The following is a 22,191-nucleotide window of genomic DNA, read 5'->3' as shown; positions in this document are numbered from 1 at the left end:
CCGCATAAACTCTGCGTTAGTGATAGACAAATTTTAACTACTTTTTTCAAACTTATTATTGAAATTTAATGGTACACTTGCGTCGAATACGTGAGTGCGCGAGAGACGAAATTCAAAAATGTAATTAACTAACTTAACTCCGAGAGCCGTATTTATACGAGTTTATGAAAATCAAGATAAGGAATTTTTAGGTATCTTTTCTTGATTTTATTTTATTTTATTTATTTTTTTTATCTTTTTTCTCATAGCCGTGTATTCTTACCCGAGTTTTATATATTATATATATATATATATATATATATATATATATATATATATATTTATGGTAATATTTACTTAGATACAGAAAATATTTAATCTAGGGCGATATTTACTTAGCCATAAAAAGTTTATGAAAATTAAGATGAGGAATTTTTAGGTATCTTTTCTCAATTTTATTTTATTTTATTTTATTTTTTATCTTTTTTCTCATAGCCGTGTATTCTTATCTATGTTTTATATATATATATATATATATATATATATATATATATATGGTAATGTTTACGTAGATACAAAAAATATTTCATCTAGGGCGTTATTTATATATACTCCGTTACAAAAAGTTTATAGAAATCAAGATGTGAAATTTTCAGGTATCTTTTCTCGATTTTATTTTATTTTATTTATTTTTTTAATCTTTTTTCTCATATCCGTGTATTCTTATCCATGTTTTATATATATATATATATATATATATATATATATATATATATATAAAACATGGATAAGAATACACACGGCTATATATATATATATATATATTTACTTATCTACAAAAAGTTTATGGAAATCAAGATGAAGAATTTACAGGTATCGTTTCTCGATAGCGATAGGAATTTTATATTTTCTCTGTAGTCAGATTTAAAAATTATATCATTTATATTGTTTAAAAAATTCCCCTTCCACATTAAAAATTATATTGTTTATATTGTTTAAAAAATTCCCCTTCCACATAATTTTTATTATACTACGCATGCATTTTCTCCCTATCACTTTATTGTTTAAAAAATTTCTCTTTCACTTTAAAAATTATATCATTTATATTGTTTAAAAAATTCCTCTTCCACATAATTTTTATTATTCTGCGCATGCTTTTTCTCCCTACCACTTTTCTATTTTATCTTCCTTCTTATAAATTTTCTTGAAAATCTTCGCTTACTCGTCTTTCATCGTCCGAACTTTCAAGTTTGTTAGTAAAAAGATAATTAGTAAAAAAAGTTTGTTAGTAAAAAATTCTCAATTTTTCGATTTTACCGCGTCTTTGATTATTAAATCTTTGATTTTCTACATGATAACAACTACCATAAACAATCTTAAGAAAATCGAGCAACAACCGCGCATGTTGTTATCAACATACGGATTGAATTTATCCTACACGAAGAAAATTCAAGTGGGTCTTATGACGGAAGACAACGTCGAACTGGATTTTCTGCTTGCTGTTAAATTAACATCTCACAGAGCTGCAGGGATTTGCTTTGACATGGAATCGTGGCAAAAATTTCAAGAAAACATGGAAACGATGTTGAGCTACTTAAACGATGATAAAATTAATTTGAGCTCGATTATCTTTAACAAGATAATTATAAATTTTACTACCGCATATGGTGCTAAAGCCATACTAATAACGTATCGTAAAAACGAGCAAGAAGACAAGTTCTAAATGTATAGCCTTGGTCGTTAAACATATGAACAGTGCAATGTAAGCCTTTTGCGATTTGTGTCCTCGGCCGGGCGCGGTTCGGACAGTGATTGGTCCAGCGTAATCAACGCCAGTATGTATAAATGCGCGAGCGGCACGGTTAACTCTCGCCTCCGGTAGATCGCCCATGAGTTCGACAGGTTTTTTAGCGCGCTCACGAGTGCATTGTACGCACTGATACAGAACAGCACGAACGGTAGCGCGAGATCGGAGGATCCAAAATTCATTACGTAATGAAGCGAGTGTTAATTGGGGACCAGCATGTAACGTTCTGAGATGATGATGCTGAATAATAAGAACTAGCAATAAATGTGCTCGTAATACGAGCGGATTCTTCGTCGTTTCTGAAAGGCAAGCATGACGGAGCCGTCCTCTGATGCGAAGAAGTCCGTCAGCGTCAAAATAAGGATTGAGTGTGGATAAGGAACTAGTTTTTTGTAACGGAAGTTGCCGTTGTAAAGTCGAGATTTCAACGGAAAACATCTCAGATTGCATAATTCGGAGCCAGTAATGTTTGGCTTTCTGGATTTCTTCGGGAAGGAGGATCGCTTGTGAAGACGATGCGCTTTTAGAGGATCGGAGTCGATAAAGAAAACGGTAAAGATAAGCGGTAATTCGGAGCAATCGAGGCCACGAAGAATAACGTGATGCGAGATCCCAACTAGGGGTTACATGTAAAGAGTGAATAGGTGGTTGAGAACGCTGTTCAAGGGCGGTCTCGGCTGGTATCGAGAGCTCGAAAGTCGGCCAGGACTCTGGAGATTGGCCAAGCCATGAAGGGCCTGACCACCATAAATTATAATTTGCGAGAGCATGGGGAGCTAGATCGCGAGAAGCACAATCGGCAGGATTGTCCTGCGTTGGAACATGACGCCAAGAAATTTCAGGCAGCAAGGACTGAATGATCGAAACGCGATTGGCAACGAAAGTTTTCCATCGAGATGGAGACTGACTTAGCCAAGCGAGTGTGATGGTTGAGTCGGTCCAACAGTGACATTCGATACTCGGAAGTTGAAGAGCGGACCGCACATAATTAACTAACCGAGCGAGAAGGAGCGCCGCCGACAATTCCAATCGGGGAACGCTGATCGTCTTGAGAGGAGCCACTTTCGATTTTGTGATGAGAAGAGAGATGTTAATTGAGCCGTCGACATTAATAACGCGAAGGTAAACAACAGCTGCGAAGGCCATAGTTGAGGCATCGGAAAAGCCATGGAGTGCGCTGTGCAGAGTATGAGATCCGTGCGTCGTCCAACGCGGAATACTGAGCGTCTCGAGATGTGGTAGTTGGTGATGATAAGTTGCCCAGTGGTCGAAATGTTCACCCGGAATGTCATCGTCCCACTGACATTGGAGCGACCACAATTGTTGCATAAAGATTTTTGCACCGATGATGACGGGAGCGGCCCATCCCATCGGATCGAAAAACCCAGCGATTGTCGAGAGAATAGCTCTTTTCGTTTTTCCCGGCAAAGACGGGAGAGATACGCGAAGTTGAAACGCATCGAGCTTTGGATTCCAACTAACTCCTAACACTTTAAGGTGTTCATCGTCTTGGAGGACTTTGTGAGTGGCGAGTCCATGATCGGCAGGATCGAGGTCTGACAAAAGATCTGGACAATTACTTGCCCACTTTCGTAGGCGAAAGCCTCCTTTAGCGAGAAGCGTGATTAATTGGTCTCCGTACCCGTCGTGCTTATTCGCTTCGGTACATATTTTGTCAACGATCGAAGAATGAGTGCGGTCGTTGAATAAGCGGGTTCGTCGCGATTCGCCGGCGTAATTGTAAGATGAGCGGCGTGACGGACAACGGATTGCATCTCGCTGATGCCGGTGACGAAAATCGAACGATTTATTTTAGAGAGTCGTAAACGTTGCGCGAACGATTCGGTAATAAACGTAGAAACGGAGAAAGTCTCGTGTTTGCCGTGCAAGGATATGATCGTCGGCTCCGAACGCGCAATCATCAACGTATGTTCGATGACGTAGAACAGGGACGGCCAACGGAAATTGAGCGCCGTCATCTTCAGCGAGTTGGTCTAGCACTCGAAGAGCGAGATACGGAGCGGCGGCAGTGCCGTACGTCACGGTAAGAAGACGGTAGTCGCGAACAGGTTCGCTGGGAGAAAAGCGCCATAGAATGCGCTGGTAATCAGTATCGCGGAAGTCAACTAAAATTTGACGATACATTTTGGCGATATCGGCGGTAAATACGTAACGATATTGGCGCCACTGCATTATGACAGCGGCCTTTGAAAGAAAATCCTTTTGAAGTTTAGGTCCGATAAACATATTATCGTTTAACGAGGTTCCGTTAGTGGTACGGCAGGATGCATTAAAAACAACCCGCAGTCGAGTAGTTGCACTACTGTCACGTAAGACAGCATGATGCGGTATGTAATAACTTTGATCCGGTTGGACAATTTCTGTCGGTGGAATTTTGATCATATGACCAAGGTTTTCGTATTCCGTGAGAAAGTCGTGGTATTCTGAAGCGATAGATGAATTGCGTTTGAAACGTTGCTCTAAACGATAGAGGCTCGATTCGGCAATGAAGCGAGATTCTCCTAACGAGAGTGGTGGTCCGGTTTTAAACGGTAATCTAACAATATAGCGTCCTTGAGGAGTGCGGGAATGGGTAGCGAGAAAGTGCTCTTCACACTTGCGCTCGTCAGGGTTATGGTGTTAGGTCTGAGGGACCTCTTCAGTCTCCCAGAAACGACGAAGGTCGAAATTTAACGCTTCAAGGACGACTCCGTGATGCGCGGTCTCAGAAATCGAAAGATTGGTCGGGGACGAAGCGATTGGCCCGGACAAAATCCAACCGAGAGTAGTATTTTGCGCGGTGGGCTCCGTTTCGGAACTTTGTCGAACACCATCGAGTACGATGCCGTATAAATCCGCTCCGATTATCATATCAATCGGGTCGGTACTTATGGGATCACTATCCGCTAATTGGAGTCCGTCGACATGGTTCCACGTACCCGTCGTGCTTATTCGCTTCGGTACATATTTTGTCAACAATCGAAGAATGAGTGCGGTCGTTGAATAAGCGGGTTCGTCGCGATTCGCCGGCGTAATTGTAAGATGAGCGGCGTGACGGACAACGGATTGCATCTCGCTGATGCCGGTGACGAAAATCGAACGATTTATTTTAGAGAGTCGTAAACGTTGCGCGAGCGATTCGGTAATAAACGTAGAAACGGAACCTTGACCCAGAAGTGCGCGTGCAGTTATAAAACGTCCAACAGGCGAGTAGACTCTAACCCGGGCAGTCGCAAGCAAAATATTAGAATTAGGCGCGACGGTTTTCGATAGTAAATGCGACATGACTTCGTTTACATTTGCGCTTGTTGCTGGCGGTCACTCCGTTTGCACCGGCGGAGTCGAGTTATCGAAATGTAATAACGTGTGATGACGTTTATTACACTGGCGGCATACGCGCGAATTCGAACAATCTTTGACGGAATGCTTACTACTAAAACAGTTTAAACATCGTTTTTGCTGCTTAATAAAATCGAAACGTTGAGAGGGTGTTTGCTTTAAAAATGTCGAACATTGGTATAATGAGTGATTGGCCTTGCACAACGGACATGCGAACGAAACGGTGGACGCGGTATGCGACACAAGAATTTTTCCTTTAGAGGTAGAGGATGGCTTTTCTTTAGAATGTGGTACGATCGCCTCGAGAGCGCGAATTCGAGACTCAAGAAATTGATCGAGCTCATTATAACGCGGATATTCCACCGTATCGCCGAGCTTGAGTTCCCAAGCTTTACGCGAGTATTTATCGAGTTTTTGTGCGACGAGCAAAACAAGCAAATCATCCCAATGTTCGACAGGACGGTTGAGATTTCTAAGCGCTTGGATTGCTTTGTTTGTTTGGTCGCGAAGCTGACGAAGGTCATGAGCGGTTTCTGTGGTCAGCAACGGCAAATTTAACAGCGATTGTAAATGCGTTGTAACAAGACGACGTTTGTTGTCGTACCGAGAGACTAGAATTCTCCACGCGACGTCGAAATTATTATTGGTTACCGCGAGGTGGTCAAGCGCGTTACTTGCATCCCCTTTTACACATGAGCATAAATAATGTAAGCGATCGACATTTGACAAACTATGATCGTTATGAATCATCGATTGGAATTTATCGCGAAAGCTTTCCCACTTGTCGATGCTCCCGTCGAAGGTCGGTAGGTTGATCCTCGGAAGATGCGACGCGGATCGGAAAACATCATGCAAGCCACTTACGTTTTGTGATGATGTAGCGGGAGGGATGCGGGATTCGTAGCTCTCTAATACCTCAGCCATGTAGTCGGCAGCCTCGTTGTAGCAGTCCTCACATTCCAGAAACGAATTCTTTGTGAAGTAGGTATGCGATGCTTTGTCGTCATCGTCCGCATGAAGCCCGATTCGACTGTCGAGCTCCTGGCAAGTGGCAAAGGCTTCCTTCAAAGTGACGAGACGTTGACGTGTCACCGCAGGTGTCATTTTGGCTTGCCCCAGCTTCTTGTAATTGATGAGCGCCCGTGATACGAAACTCATCTTCTGTGTTTGCAGAGCCAAAAGCTCTTCGAAAGATGTCGAGGTGTTCATATCGACGATCGTGATTCGGAATGCCAATAATTATCCTTGGCGACGATCCGGCTCGAAGGACCAGAATGTTTGGATCTCGTTGGTAAAACCTTGTATAGAAGATTCGCACGCCAAGGCGGTAGTTTTCTTTATTGGTCACTCGCGGATTCGTTTAAATATCCTTTTATTATTCAAATCACAAATTATAACAAGAGTGTTAGAAACGAGGCGGACGATATTTCGACAAAAGGTGTATTGATCTATCTCGTCTCGTGGCTGGACGCTCAATAATGATCCGAGACACGTAGCCAAGGCGCGAAGCGAGAATTTTTGGGGATTTGCGCAGGCGATTCGCGTCGAGCAAAGGAAAGACAGGCGAGTAACACGTGGATCACATGTGCGTTTGACGTGTTGTCCCGCGTTGGCGCGAATAATTACTGAGATGTCGAACGATAACATAAACGGAAAATTGAACGACCTATACTTTAGGATTAGGCTTATTCCTGAACAATAATATTTTTGGTTACAATATTAAAATTACATTTAAATATATCAATAAAATAATTTTTTTAGATATACCTAAACCTAGTACATCTAAAAAGATACATGCAGATGATAAAGATGATGTAAATAATGACATAAATGATGAAGATTATGTAGATGATGAAGATGATGTTAATGATAAGTCCGATATACTCTCGGAACAATTATTTGGAACGAATCTAAATGAGGATAATGATGAGATAAAGGGAGAAGAAGTCATTCAAGTAAGGAACAATACCAAAGAGAAAAAATAAATATATACATATTGTACGATTAATTGAAAAAAAATAGATGAAATAAAACAATTAGTATATAAGGTTAAAAAATTTAAGTGCACAGAGCACCGGAGTTTCTTGGATATACCAAAACTAAACGCGATTTGCGATCTCGATTCGAGATTCTAACGAACGAACGAAACCTAACGAGTTTCGTTTGTTCATTAGAATCTCAAATTGAGATCGCGAATTGCGTTTAGTTTTTGTATATCTAAGAAACACCGGTGCCTTGTGTGTACATAAAATTAAGTTTCGTAAAAATCTTAAATTTCAACGAAACTCACGCACTACCAACCGCATATAGTCTCTGTATTGTCTCGTTTTTTACATATTTTAACAAATAATTACTTAGAATAAATTTTATATTAATGTACAAAGTAATTTTATATAGAATACTTTAAAAAATATTTTACAAATATATTCCACATTAATACATTGTTATACAAATATAATCTTTTGTAAAATTTTTATAACGCAACTTTTCATAATTGTAGATCAAACAATTGACTCATGTGACAAGTCAAGATGTAAAAACTTCTTCTTTACGGATAATGAAGAAATTGTTTTCTAATGAATTAGCAGTGCAATACAGTTGGTATGGAGCAAAAAAAAAGAAATTTTTTCGCAGCTAAATATCTGCAAAATAATCATGTGTAAGTAATAAATAATAGAAAGTATTTATGAATATAAATGTATATTACTTGTATTTTTTGTATTACTGTTAAATTAATTAAAATTATTTTATAAGTTGAATAAAGATAATATTATTCACATACAAATATCATTTTAATAATATTTAATATTATTTATTTTATTTAATGAAGCAAAAGAAATATATAAAAGTTGAACATTTTTAAAGATTTTTTATAAAAAACTCCATCATTCATTTTTAAAAATAGGAGAGCTGACTGACAAATATTCTTATTAATGTTTGTTGCGTTTAGACCAGGTACGACGCCTTGGTGGGGGGTGGGGGGTTATAAACATTGAGAGAAATATTGATTTGTAAGTGTCTGAATAGCTCAGCTGGAAGAGCAGTCGCCCGGCAAGCGGAAGGTCTCGGGTTCGATTCCCGATTCAGCCGACTTTCGGACCAATATTTTTCTCGTCTTTTTCTTACAGGGGATGTTAAGAGAAGGAACAAGGGGAATTTCTGAGATCCCAACCATAGGATTCAAATTCCTCAGTTTCCAAAAATTTCTAAATATTAATTTGTCGCAATAACATCGCGTTTGGCTCTTAGTCGAGATGCAGATGGAGTTTTTTAAAAATAGGAGAGCTGACTGACAAATATTCTTATTAATATTTTTTATAAAGTTTTATATTTTAATTATTCTAACAAATTAAATCTAAAATATATTTCTTTTCAATGTTATTAATAAAAAATTATTTTTTAAAATGTTTTTTTAAGTGTAATAAGAAAAGTACACAAGAATGCTACAGACGAACAAATTTCTAATCCCATAAATATATGGCTAGCACACGCGAACGCCTTGTTATATCCCTCAAAGATATAACTATTAAGAAATAGCTACTCGTGTTACATCCGCTTGACGACGGACACTGACTGCGTAAAAACGCATACGCTGCGAGATATGCGCGAACCGAAATTGCTCAACATGCAAACAAAGCAGAAGGACTTTGAATCTGCTTCGCTTGCACCTAGGTCCTTGACCGAAGAGGCCCGTTGCTAGGTACCCCTTCCGATCAAGGAAATCTCAAAAAGCGATATTATAAAAAGGAAGCAGAGATGCGCCGAATTGCTCAGTCGCATATAGTCGCTCTCAAGACGCTCTCGCGTTGTTAGTTAAACGACCTTGCTAGCCGCGTGCGATATATAACATTCCTTCGCAGTTGCGCGCGATACGCGAAGTTATAGTTAAACAGTGTCGTTAAACCAATACACGCACATGTGTAACAGTGCTGAAACAAACAAATAAAAGTCAAGCGGTTTACTTGAATAAAAGTTTTAATAATAAAAAGTGGAGTGCGTTTATTTCAATAACCCGAAATAAGTCCCGACGCCCCGGATCCTTATCCTAATTTGGCGCGACCCCTTGTGTCTCACCCGAGGCACACAACAGCCTACAAAAGCAAATACCGATAAATATTTAATGTTTGTCTTTATATACATATTTATATATTTAATACAATAATTATTAGTCTTCCGCACAAAACTTTTCTGGTAATGTTCCAATAGATAGTTTAATGATTTTTGGCTAATAATTGCTGGTCTTTTGCGTTATATAACTCTGCGTTAATAACTGTTTTAGCAATATGGTACAAACTGATGTGCAATGTCGATAGCAATTTGTGTTAAAATAACTTTTTTTTATTTTCAATTTTAAGTTCTTTTGTTACAAATGTAAATTTTATTTTTTCCAAATAATTAATTCCATTTTTTTTGTTTTTTTGATTAATATTTTATTTTATTTTTATTTTAATATCTCAAATATACAAGGTGTGCGCAACGGAAAGCAGGATAGGGAGGTCGGAAGCGAGAAGACAGAGAAGCACTGCACTCGACACACGCGTATCGTTAACAAAATATATTTAAACTATTAACACAAAAATACAATTATTTAAACCGCACAGATTGTACCAAAAGATAGCCGAGTCGAACGTATTAGAAAGTACAATAATCGAGAAAAAAGCCGTGTTGAAAATAAAGTACTGAGTGTCCGCAAGCAACGGTAATTAAACGTGAAAAAGACAAGCGATCTTTTTCGTAAAGTAGAAGCACACTCTTGACGCGACAAGCAATCGGAGAAGAGCGCCGCGGTCACGAGAGAGGAGGTTTATATAGGCCTGTATTTCTAGAATATTCGCGAACATTTTTCTTATTCTATCGTTCGGTTGAGGGCGAAAGAGCGTTTACTGTAATTATTTACTTTCCAGCAAATCGTAGTTTTGTTATTATTGGGAACTAAATTGTATCTCCTCTCGCGCGACTGCGGTGTTTACAATTTAATGTGTTTTAATGTAAGCGCTTATTTTTCGTAGGCGCGGGGTATACTTATACCTTTGCGGCCGAGCGCTATTTATAATATGAAACGTCAGCATGTTAAGATAGAAATTGATAGACTGTATTATAATATAAATTAAACGCATGCTGCATGTGAAATGAGAGTACGGCATGAATTTGCATGCAATGTTTTAATTGTTTTTTTTTCAGCTTTTTTAGACGTTCGATTTTCGAACATTCCGCCCGCCTTGCAGTATACCTGCAATCGACTTTGTAGTGCGAGAGTGGGGGCGCGCGCTTATTCACGCGCTCGCGAGTGACAGACACGTGTAGCTCACGTGCTTCGACTGATGTCGCGAAAGGAATGCTGAATCGATCAACTGTTTATTCCGAACGTGACGGTATAGACGCATATTGGTTAACGCGTCGCAAAGACCGTGACAATTTCGGTATTCGGATCTCTCGTGAATTATAATGATACGAATAGTGTAATGATGAGGATAGTACAGTGATAAAGGAGATAACAGTAGGTCAGTGTGATGTAAGTGAAGTGACGATGAAGAGGAATGAATAGAGCAGTGACAAAGAAGAGATGATTTTTGTGCTGCGATGAGAAAAGAGTGAGATTTATGACGCTGAATTATTGTGCAGTTTTGTTGCCGTCGCCTAGAAAAATCAGTTTGCTGACGGGGCGCGTTAAATTCGTACTCGCGGTACGGATTTCGACTACGCGCACGTGGCCGTCGGATCCGGGGTGCAATCGAGTGATTTACGCAAGCGGCCACCGCGTTGGTGGAGTGTTTTCGCTGCGGAGCAAACACAGCCGACCGACGCGAGCCTCCTGGTTGACTCGGGACTATTTTGGCCAATGGGCCAGCGTGTGTAAGTATTCGCTGGCCCACCGGGACCAGGAATGGTCCCTCATCTGTTGCAGAAGCTGCCAGCGTGAAAGCCGGGCCGACGGCTCTCGTTCGAGCGACGGTTCAGGTACGGCGGAGAGAGCGGAACCGATCAGGAAGTGACCTGGGATAAGAGCTGCTACGTCCTCCGGGTCGTCGGACAAGGGCTGCAGAGGTCGAGAATTGAGGCAAACTTTTATCTGAGAGAGCAGCGTCGCCAGCTCCTCATAGGTGAGGGTTGCATCACCTATGATTCGTCGCAGATAGTGCTTCATAGATTTGACGGCGATACATAAGCCGCCGAAGTTTGGTGCCGTCGGTGGATTGAAGTGCCACCGGATTTTCTCCTGTGCGGCGAATGCGGCGATGCGGTGTCCGTCGGCACTGGCGGCAGAGAAGAGAGCGCCAAGCTGCCTGTCAGCACCCACAAAATTGGTACCGCAGTCACTATACAAGGAGGCGCAGACACCTCGCCTGGAGATGAGTCGGCGCAAGGCGGCTATGAAGGCGTCGGCGGAGTAGTTCGAGGCTGCGTCGAGGTGAACGGCTCTGGAAGCTAAACAGACAAAAACTACAATGAACCCTTTAGTTGTTTTGTGTCCGCGGCCCTTTGACGTTCGCAGCCAAACAGGTCCGGCGTAGTCGATGCCGGTGTGCAGAAACGGCCTGCTTGGCGTGACCCTTGGCACCAGGAGATCGTCCATGAGAAGCTGTGGGATGGCGGCTCGCTATCTTGTGCACCTACTGCATCGGCTGATGTGTCTCTTCACCAGCGAGCGATCTCGAGGGACCCAATACTCCTGGCGCAGGGAGCACAAGGTCAGCTGAGGCAACGGCGGCGACGTGAGCACGGACTCGTCTCTCTGGGAGGTCTTCTGCTGACATCTTCTCGCTGTTGGTCGTCCAAGGATTGCTCTCCGCTGCTAGCCATACGGGACCTTGCCACCAAAGCGGGTGGTCAACCAGCTCGCTAGGATAGAGCCCCCGGGAAACACAGTCCGCTGGGTTTTTCCGACCTGGTACGTGATGCCAGTGGGTCCAGGATCAGTGTTTGTATTTTGCTGACCCGGTTAGCCACATAAATGGCCCACGTCGAGGGATGCCCACGGATCCAGCCGAGCGTGACGGTGGAATCAGACCACATATGAAGAGGTGCTTTGTCTGCTCCGATGATCGGTACGATGTGGGCGGCTAGACGAGCCAGAAGAGTGGCGGCAGACAGCTCCAACCGAGGTAAGGAGACTTGCTTCAAGGACGCGACCTTGGTTTTCGCAGCTAAGAAAGCCACCTTAGTAATATCCTTTGTTTTGGTCTTCAGGTATAGCACAGCTGAGTAGGCACGCTCTGAGGCATCGGCGAACGTGGATCTCCCGCTGTGAGTCAGCCAAGCCTCCCAGCCATCGAGGGTACGAGCAAGTTTTCCAGAGCAGGCAGCTCGCTCTGGAATTGTAGCCATCTTCTCTCTTCGTCGATTGGCAGCGGAGCGTCCCAATCGAGGCCTTTTTTTTTTTTTTTTTGACTCTGGGGAAACCTCATGGTACCGTCCGCCTCCGGGTAGAGGCGGGGGTTATGTGGGACTCCCTGCCCCGTCTGGCCGGCCCGCGCCTCCGCCTGGCCGGTCCGCCGTAGCGGACCGGAGAGTCGGGATCGACGAGCCGGAGAGCCGGGACAGGACCTACCGCACTAAAACCTCAGAGGATGTCCTTCACGGGCGTTATACAGGGGACGGCCAAGATGCTGGTAGTCCATGCCGACTGGCCGCCCTCCCGCCTTATCCTCCTTGGGAGGATGCCGCAGAAGGCGACACCCTCCCCCCGTCATTGTACGGGTGCCTCGCGGTTGCGGCGCAGGGCGACATCGACCCCACGCCGCGCCCTCTCAAAAAGTTTAAGGGGCGGAGCCATGGCTCGAGAACTCCCGCTGGAGCCATCGCCCCTCGCCCCCCCAGTGTCGCAACCCCCGGACCACCAAGAGGGTGGTCCGGTTCGGCGGTTTACTGAAGGGGCCCTTATCAGGAGGCTCCTCTCAGAAGGAGAGGAACCCCCTTCCGTGGACGGTGTTGCCCTCCCACCGGTGCCTTGTGGCTCCCGGTGAGAGGGCCCCACACGTCACGTCTCCGTCCCTGAGAGGGGCCCAGGCGCCCCGGACGGGAGGGCAATGCCCGCCCGCCAGAGACACGTGGCCCCCCCTCATTCCTGACCCCCACAATTGCGACCTCCCTCCGCCCCTAGGGGTCAGAGTTTACCCGCAAACCGGTGGGGCCCCTCCCTCCCGGAGGGTGTGGGGGGAGGGGAGCGCCTAAGCGCTCCCATGTCTCCCCCGACACCCTCATCCGGCATCAACCAACGACGCCGGCATGTGGCGCGCCTCCCCACCCCCGCCGCCGCCGACAGCCGCGCCCTTGGGCACGACTGCCGACGACGACGGGAGGGGGGAGGCGTGCCCCCTCCTCTTGACCCCGCCGGGGGTGCCGTCAAGCACCCCGGGCCCCCGAGTCGGTGCCTGGCCGGCCGTTGGAAGTCCACGCAAAGTGGACAACTCAGGCCGGACAGGCACCCCACCTCCTTGTGGCCAGGGGAGCCGCAGCGGTAGCAGCAGCTACCCCTGTCCACCGCCGAGGTGCACCGGCGCCACGTGTGTCCAACACACAGACACCGGTAGCACCTCGGCGCCCCCATCACATTGGCGACGGTCACTCCGCCGCCAACTGCTCCTCTTCCCCTGCTGCCCCCGGCAGCCGCCACTCTCCTTCCCCCTACTCCTTCTCCTACACTCCCCTCTTTCTTCCTCCTCGTCCCCCTCTTTACTACCGTCGCCCAACCGACGGTAGTCTCCTCTCCGCTCTCTGTCCCCGTCATCATCTCCTCTCCCTCCTCCCCTCCAAGCAACCGTCGAGTCCCCGAGCCGCTCCTGCCCGTCTGGACTCAACCTCCCTGAGACGCCTTTTCATCAGCGCCAACCGTCCGAGTTGGCAGCCAATCTCAAGGACATGTCCTCGAGCCTGACCACCAACCTCCCCCGGCAAAGGCGCCGCCCCGGCAGACGTCCCAGGGTCCTTCTCCATCGTGGTCCCCGTATCGCGGCCCCCCCCCGCGATCGGGGGCCACGTCTGCGCTGTTCCCTCCGGGCTGGTCGCACACGATCCGCACAAGACCTGAAACGGCCCGCCCGAGTCCGCATGCTATATTTAGCACCCGACCCGACGTAGCCGTTTATGTGCGCCATCATCTCTTCTGAGAGTCCTCCCTCCTCTACACTCCGAATGCAGCCATCCAGGAAGGACTTGGTGTCCCACCTCACCGCATTCAGCCCCTATATCGACTTGTTGAAGAGGGCCCGCGGCAGGGGTCCCGGCATAAGCCTCTTCCCCTCCCGGAGCAAACTCCTCCCAAGTCAATCCCGGCAATATCTCCGGTTTAAAGGCATCCGGTACTACCGGATCCATCTCCATAGGGCATCGCCCCTTCCTCCTCCTACCTCACGCCCGTCGTTCGATGACGACGGGGTGGAGGCCGGGACTATACCTACCCCCCTCCCCGCCGGGCCCTGGAGCATCCGAACCCCTGGGCCGGTAGTGATCTTTCTGTTTTTTGCTCCTTCCCATGTTGCTTGGTTTGGTTTTTTTACTTGGTGGCCTTCCAAGGGTGGCGGGCCGAAGTATTATGGCCCCACCAGGCCAGGTGTACCTCCATAGGAGGTACCGCGACCACTCTTAGCACCCCTCGCAAGGTTAATCCCTTGCAAGGGGTGAGCCCCCCTACCACGGCAAGGTGGTGGTCGACGGGGGGGGGGGGTCCCAATCGAGGCCTAGCAACCAGGTAGACTGGATGAAGATTTTAGCCAGTACTGTTGTTGGGGACAGCCAGCCGAGAGAGTCTAACATCTTTGCTGTCAGTGAAAGTACCGACCTTTTGGTGATGGTCGATAGATTGATCCGTTTTGGTGACGAAGGCGAAGCGATCGTCCCGGGGTTGCCAGCGTAACCCGAGAGTGGAGTGATTCTCGCCGGGCAGCCACATCTGGCCTTTCGTTGAAGGCGGTCGTCGGGTCCCACTTGGTTCAGCAGTAGCGAGTGGTTTGCCGACCACTTCTTAAGCGAGAAGCCGCCCGCCTTGCAGATATCATCAGCTGTTGTAGCATGACTTCGGCTTCCCTTCATGGTCTCCGCACCGGTCAGGATGTCGTCCATGTAGACGTCGCTCAGCAGAATGATGGCTCCTTTCGGGTAACAATGTCCTTCGTCCTCGGCCAGTTGGCGGTAAAGTGCGGATTGCCAGATAAGGAGCACAGGATAGACCGTAAGTAACAGTTATCCAGCCAGTACTCCTTGATTTCGTCGTTAGCGTTCTCTCTCCACAATATCCTTTGCAGGCTTTGGTCGTCAGGGTGCACCAGGATCTGCCTATACATCTTCTCGATGTCGGTCGCCGAAGACGTAGCGATGACGTCGCCAACGCAGCAGGATGTCGGCCAGTGAAGGAAGCAAATTCGGTCCCGTTGCAAGATATTTGTTGAGGGAGTCTCCGTTTGGCAAGGAGCTCAAGCCGTTGAAGACGACCCTCAGTTTTGTGGATGTGCTGTCCGGACGCAAGACCCCGTGGTGCGGCAGGTAGCAAGCACCCGGATGCGATTCTGTCGACGAAGGAGCATCATTGTGGCGCAGGTCCAAGTATTGTCGCATGAATTCCGCGTACACGGTTCGAAATTCGCTGTCTCTCTCAAATTTCTTCTCCGTGTGTTGCAGAGCACTGGCGGGCGGAGCGAACTGTTCCTGCTAGGTCCGGCAGAGGCTTAATCGTGGGCAGACGCACAATGTACCAGCCGTCGGCAGTGCGTGAATAGGGCAGGCAATAGTGCTCTTGCACTTTAGTTCGGCCTTAGAGAAGAGCTGAGACGGCCGGACGAACTTCTTCTTTGCTCCCAGAAGCGACGCACCAAACAGGTGAGGTCTTCCTCCACCTGGCAATGGTGGGAGGAAATACGTTGGCCACGTGCATTCTCATTGATGGTGCCTGACAGTATCCATCCTAGAGAGGTCTGTTGTGCCACCGGTTCCTGAGGACTTCCCTTTTTCAGGCCCTGGCGGATAATTACTCCGTAGACGTCGGTACCCAGCAGAAGGTCTATTGGATCCGCGGAACTGAACTCTGGATCGGCGAGCTCCAGGTCCTTTAGTTGTGTCCAGGATTGCAGACTTCGGCGGCATCCTTCGGAGAAGAGCGTGAGTTTCGGCAAGATCAAGGCGGCGACGGAGTTGGACGACTTACCGTTGTGCGCTCGAAAGGTAAGCTTTACCTTGCCTTTGGCAATTCCCGTCCGTTTCTCGCCGAGTCCATAGACGCTGACGGCGGCGGGCATGCGAGGCAGTCGCAGTCGCTGAACCAACCGCTCCGTTATGATGGACTGACTCTGAGCCCTGGTCGATCAGCGCTCAGGCGGAATGCCAGAATCCGTGGCAATCGAGGACGCGGACTCGAGCAGTGGCGAGCAGCACCGTGACAGAGGCGGGGTGCGATCTTTGAGCTACATGTGATGTTGTGGCGGTCTCGGCGTCGCGGAAGGCATCGTGCAGCGAAGAGTGATGCTGACTGCCACACGTGGTGCATAGTCTTTTTTTGACGCGCACTCAGTCCAGCTGGTGTCGACCCAGGCAGTTCGAACAGAAGTTTTGATCGCTGACAAACGGCCTGCGAGGCCAGAGTCGTCTTCTCTTTGTAGGTGCCACAAATCAATAATAAAGTGGTCGCCCTGATCCCAATGGCATACGGCGCACCGGCTTCTTGACTTATCCTTCGGTTCCGTTTTCTTCACGTGATGGCTCCGTGTCGATTTCGCATTGATGTGGCCTGCGGCTGTCGCTCTTGGCCGGAAACAGCGCCTCCAAAGTATGAAGCCGTCGCTCGATAAAGGCTTCCCAGCTCGGCGTAGGTAGGCGGATTCGTCGTATGACTGATGTCGCTCTCCCATTCTCGACGCGAACGATTGTCGAGAAGCTCAATGACTAGATGCACAAAGAGGTCCTCCGTGCGATCGATGGGACGATCGATGCTCTTCAGCGAGCTGACTGTGGTTTTTATGCTGTGGAAGAGTCGCCCCAATTCAGTTGCGGATTCGCTCTTCATTTTATTGTAGTAAGCGCCAGGAAGTTGTTAAGATAGTTGCGTGTTAACAATCTTTTATTCTCGTAAAAATCGCTCAGCGTCTTCTAAGCGATTTCGTAATTTTCATCAGTAGTGCTGAGGTTACGTATGAGTAGGTCAGCATCACCCTTGACACAGAGTTTGAGATAATGTAATTTCTCAACAGGTCTGGCTGCCTGGTTCCTGCCAATGATAAACTGGAAGAGGTCTCGAAAGGAAGGCCAGTCTTCGTACTTCCCGGCGAAGGTCGGCGGCTGAATTTTTGGCAATGCGGTCCGAGGAGCGGCGGCCGGTGTCGCTGCCGAAATTGAGCTGGATGTCTGATCTTATCGTTGGAGAGCGCTCTTCAGATCGAGCATAAGGCCCTTGTTCTGAAGGTAAGCCTCCTTGCCCAATGAAGGGATGTCTTGCTTGGCGTAGACATCGTGTCGTATCTCTTCAACACGATCGGCTAAGGCATCATTAATTGCGTCAAATTTCTTCCACAGCTTCTCGAGATTTTGAAGCCGAGCCTCCACCGCGCCGAGTGTGATATTGGCCTTGCCGAGCTTCCGACGATTCTCGTACGCGCGCGAGATCTTGCCGTATAGCACTGTGGCGGTAGCAATGATCGCCTTTGTGTCTGCCATCTCTGACACTGTCTCTTTTTTCCAGAAGTACTGGTCACCGACACTGATTCACTATCGCTTCCGTGGCACCGGATTCACAGAAGGTTCTAGTGGATCCGGCTCCAAGGACCAAATAATGTGCGCGACGGAAAGCAGGATAGGGAGGTCGGAAGCGAGAAGACAGAGAAGCACTGCACTCGACACACGCGTATCGTTAACAAAATATATTTAAATATAAATTTAACATATATAAGATAGGCAATAAGAGCCAAATCGCGGATGACAGTGCGTTATTCTAAACGAAACTAAATTTTTTCGTTAGAATTAAATACCTGTGCACAAGGCACCAAATTTTTACTTGGACACGGCCAAGATATAAAATTGGAATAATCTCTACAAGAGATTTTTAATTCCATGTATCCCCTATTCCCCCTAAAGAAATAAAGTGCGAGAGAAAAATATAGATCCGAAAGTCGCAGAATCGGGAATCGAACCCGAGACCTTTCGCTTGCCGGGCGACTGCTCTTCCAACTGAGCTATTCAGATCCTTTCGATTCTATACTTTTCTCTGTTATATATATTAATGTTGGTAAATAAACGCCTTTAAGCCAGCGTGTATAAATTAAGAGTTTAACTAGGCTCTGTAATATATAAATATAAATTTAACATATATAAGATAGGCAATAAGAGCCTAGAAATTTATATATTACAGAGCCTAGTTAAACTCTTAATTTATACACGCTGGCTTAAAGGCGTTTATTTACCAACATTAATATATATAACAGAGAAAAGTATAGAATCGAAAGGATCTGAATAGCTCAGTTGGAAGAGCAGTCGCCCGGCAAGCGAAAGGTCTCGGGTTCGATTCCCGATTCTGCGACTTTAGGATCTATATTTTTCTCTCGCACTTTATTTCTTTAGGGGGAATAGGGGATACATGGAATTAAAAATCTCTTGTAGAGATTATTCCAATTTTATATCTTGGCCGTGTCCAAGTAAAAATTTGGTGCCTTGTGCACAGGTATTTAATTCTAACGAAAAATTTAGTTTCGTTTAGAATAACGCACTGTCATCCGCGATTTGGCTCTTATTGCCTATCTATATATGTTAAATTTATATTTATATATTACAGAGCCTAGTTAAACTCTTAATTTATACACGCTGGCTTAAAGGCGTTTATTTACCAACATTAATATATATAACAGAGAAAAGTATAGAATCGAAAGGATCTGAATAGCTCAGTTGGAAGAGCAGTCGCCCGGCAAGCGAAAGGTCTCGGGTTCGATTCCCGATTCTGCGACTTTCGGATCTATATTTTTTCTCTCGCACTTTATTTCTTTAGGGGGAATAGGGGATACATGGAATTAAAAATCTCTTGTAGAGATTATTCCAATTTTATATCTTGGCCGTGTCCAAGTAAAAATTTGGTGCCTTGTGCACAGGTATTTAATTCTAACGAAAAAATTTAGTTTTCGTTTAGAATAACGCACTGTCATCCGCGATTTGGCTCTTATTGCCTATCTTATATATGTTAAATTTATATTTATATATTACAGAGCCTAGTTAAACTCTTAATTTATACACGCTGGCTTAAAGGCGTTTATTTACCAACATTAATATATATAACAGAGAAAAGTATAGAATCGAAAGGATCTGAATAGCTCAGTTGGAAGAGCAGTCGCCCGGCAAGCGAAAGGTCTCGGGTTCGATTCCCGATTCTGCGACTTTCGGATCTATATTTTTCTCTCGCACTTTATTTCTTTAGGGGGAATAGGGGATACATGGAATTAAAAATCTCTTGTAGAGATTATTCCAATTTTATATCTTGGCCGTGTCCAAGTAAAAATTTGGTGCCTTGTGCACAGGTATTTAATTCTAACGAAAAAATTTAGTTTCGTTTAGAATAACGCACTGTCATCCGCGATTTGGCTCTTATTGCCTATCTTATATATGTTAAATTTATATTAAAATATATTTAAACTATTAACACAAAAATACAATTATTTAAACCGCACAGAATGTACCAAAAGATAGCCGAGTCGAACGTATTAGAAAGTACAATAACCGAGAGAAAAGCCGTGTTGAAAATAAAGTACTGAGTGTCCGCAAGCAACGGTAATTAAACGTGAAAAAGACAAGCGATCTTTTTCGTAAAGTAGAAGCACACTCTTGACGCGACAAGCAATCGGAAAAGAGCGCCGCGGTCACGAGAGAGGAGGTTTATATAGGCCTGTATTTCTAGAATATTCGCGAACATTTTTCTTATTCTATCGTTCGGTTGAGGGCGAAAGAGCGTTTACTGTAATTATTTACTTTCCAGCAAATCGTAGTTTTGTTATTATTGGGAACTAAATTGTATCTCCTCTCGCGCAACCGCGGTGTTTACAATTTAATGTGTTTTAATGTAAGCGCTTATTTTTTTGTAGGTGCCGGGTATACTTATACCTTTGCGGCCGAGCGCTATTTATAATATGAAACGTCAGCATGTTAAGATAGAAATTAATAGACTGTATTATAATATAAATTAAACGCATGCTGCATGTGAAATGAGAGTACGGCATGAATTTACATGCAATGTTTTAATTGTTTTTTCTTTCAGCTTTTTTAGACGTTCGATTTTCGAACACAAGGTGTCCTATAATTGGTGAAAAATCTGCTAATGGCAGATTTTTGAGATCATTTGAAGATGATTTTTCCTCAGCGAAAATGTTAAGAGATCATGTTTTACAGATTTCTAATTTTTATCATCATATATCTCTATAATTAAACTTTAAATTAAAATTCTATTATATAATAAACTCTATCTTAAATTAACTAATAAAGCATGTAATTTTGATAATTTTTTAACTTAATTTAAATTGCGAAAAATTTTCAATTGTTTATACATGTAACTCGAAAATTATTGATGGCTGGACATTTTCGCTAAGGAAAAATCGCCTTCCAATGATCTCAAAAATCTGCTATTAGCAGATTTTTTACCACACTCATCTGTCGTCGAGATAAACGAGACATCGGAGCCCTTGTATCCCGGTTAGCACTGAGTTCATAAGTCATTGGAAAGTCGCAGGCGCGTTTTTAAGTCCAAACGGCATTCTATTAAACTCGTAGTGTCCGTAGGGAGTCGAGAAGGCTGTTTATTTTTGTCGCGCTTGGCCATCGGTATCTGGTGATATCCAGATGCGAGGTCGAGCGTCGTAAAATACTTCGCGTTTCCCAGCTGATCCAAAATATCGGTAATATTTGGCAGTGGGAATGAATCGCCTATAGTTAATTCATTTAACTTCCGGAAATCGACTACTACTCTTAATCGCGGTTTGCCTGTTGCGTCAGCCTTTTTGGCACTACTAATAACGGTGCATTCCACTGGCTAATGCTTGTACTAATAATTCCGTCTTTTAGCATTTCCTGTACTTGTTTGTTCACTTCTGATTTGTGTTCCTCGGGAAGGCGATACGGTCTCACATTGACGGGTGAGGTTCCGGCTGCGCGTGCTTATCTCGTGTTTTAGCGGCGTTGCTTGCACATGACAGTGGTTCTCGCCTTAAATAAAACACGTCGCTATATTCTTTCGCATATTTTCTGTATCGCTTTCCTTTCTTCCTCTCTTTAAATGTTTTGTGTGTAACAATTGTCAAATTCGTTCGTCACGCGTTACTTGATTCGGAGTCTCGTCTGTATGTATCGTGTACAACTCGTGCGCGTTATCTTCGCAAACGTCTTCTACGGTTACGAGGGGTGTGTGTATCTCGACCGGCTTATCAGTTGTATTAATTACACTGATGGGACATTGGTAATTCTTCGGTTCTACCAAACATCGTCCGATATAGATTCCTGGAGCGGTTTCTTTGGCTCGAATGATCCCTGTCTTATTATCATTTGTTATCGCGTGTATAATTGTTTCACTACGCGGCTTTAAGATAATTTTGTTATACGGTTGCAATTTTAGGACGGCGTTTCCGATTTGTAATTCGCGTTTTTTGTAATCGCACGTGACTTGCTGCTTCTGGAGGAAATCGATTCTTATGATCCCGTCGTATTCCATCGGAAATCATCTTTCACGACGTAAATCGCGTGTTTTATCTTGTTTCCGTTTAGCTCAATTGTCGCGTACTATTTTTCCGATCGTCTTTGCTTTATGACCGGTGTATTCCAACGAGGGTTATTTTATATTGTAAATTTCGGTCTCGCCTTCAAGTGTTTCACTTTTATCAATGAAATCGTAGCTCCCGAATCGTAAAGCATATTTACTCTTCCGCGTTTTGCTTCTCGCATAGGCAGAGTAATTATATTTAAACTCGCTCTTTCTCTCGGCGTTCGGCGCACGTGTGTCACCTGATATTCGAGCGCGCGAGTCTTCTTAATCTTATCTCCGCGCTCTCCGTCTTCATCGCTGCTACGTTCGGACTCGGAATTTCTCTCCTGCCGGATTCTTTGATTATTTATTTTAT

At 45.0% G+C, this 22,191-nt stretch overlaps 3 protein-coding genes across 3 annotated transcripts; all 3 read right to left on the bottom strand.

The window, feature by feature from the left end:
• Nucleotides 1-5,104: 5,104 nt before the first annotated feature.
• On the bottom strand, nt 5,105-6,334 carry LOC114937924 (uncharacterized). The gene has a single exon (XM_029311593.1). The coding sequence runs from the start codon at nt 6,332-6,334 to the stop codon at nt 5,105-5,107; it is 1,230 nt and encodes a 409-aa protein (XP_029167426.1).
• A 4,618-nt stretch (nt 6,335-10,952) lies between these two features.
• LOC114937925 (uncharacterized) lies at nt 10,953-11,699 on the bottom strand. The gene has a single exon (XM_029311594.1). The coding sequence runs from the start codon at nt 11,697-11,699 to the stop codon at nt 10,953-10,955; it is 747 nt and encodes a 248-aa protein (XP_029167427.1).
• Nucleotides 11,700-15,861: 4,162 nt separating this feature from the next.
• LOC146724980 (uncharacterized) lies at nt 15,862-16,353 on the bottom strand. Its single transcript, XM_085485818.1, has one exon. The coding sequence runs from the start codon at nt 16,351-16,353 to the stop codon at nt 15,862-15,864; it is 492 nt and encodes a 163-aa protein (XP_085341944.1).
• Between the last annotated feature and the right edge of the window lie 5,838 nt (nt 16,354-22,191).

This window comes from Nylanderia fulva, unplaced genomic scaffold, assembly GCF_048542155.1.
Source record: "Nylanderia fulva isolate GAGA-0341 unplaced genomic scaffold, ASM4854215v1 Scaffold1095, whole genome shotgun sequence".
In the NCBI taxonomy this organism is placed as follows: domain Eukaryota; kingdom Metazoa; phylum Arthropoda; class Insecta; order Hymenoptera; family Formicidae; genus Nylanderia; species Nylanderia fulva.
This window is presented reverse-complemented; position numbering and strand designations above follow the sequence as displayed.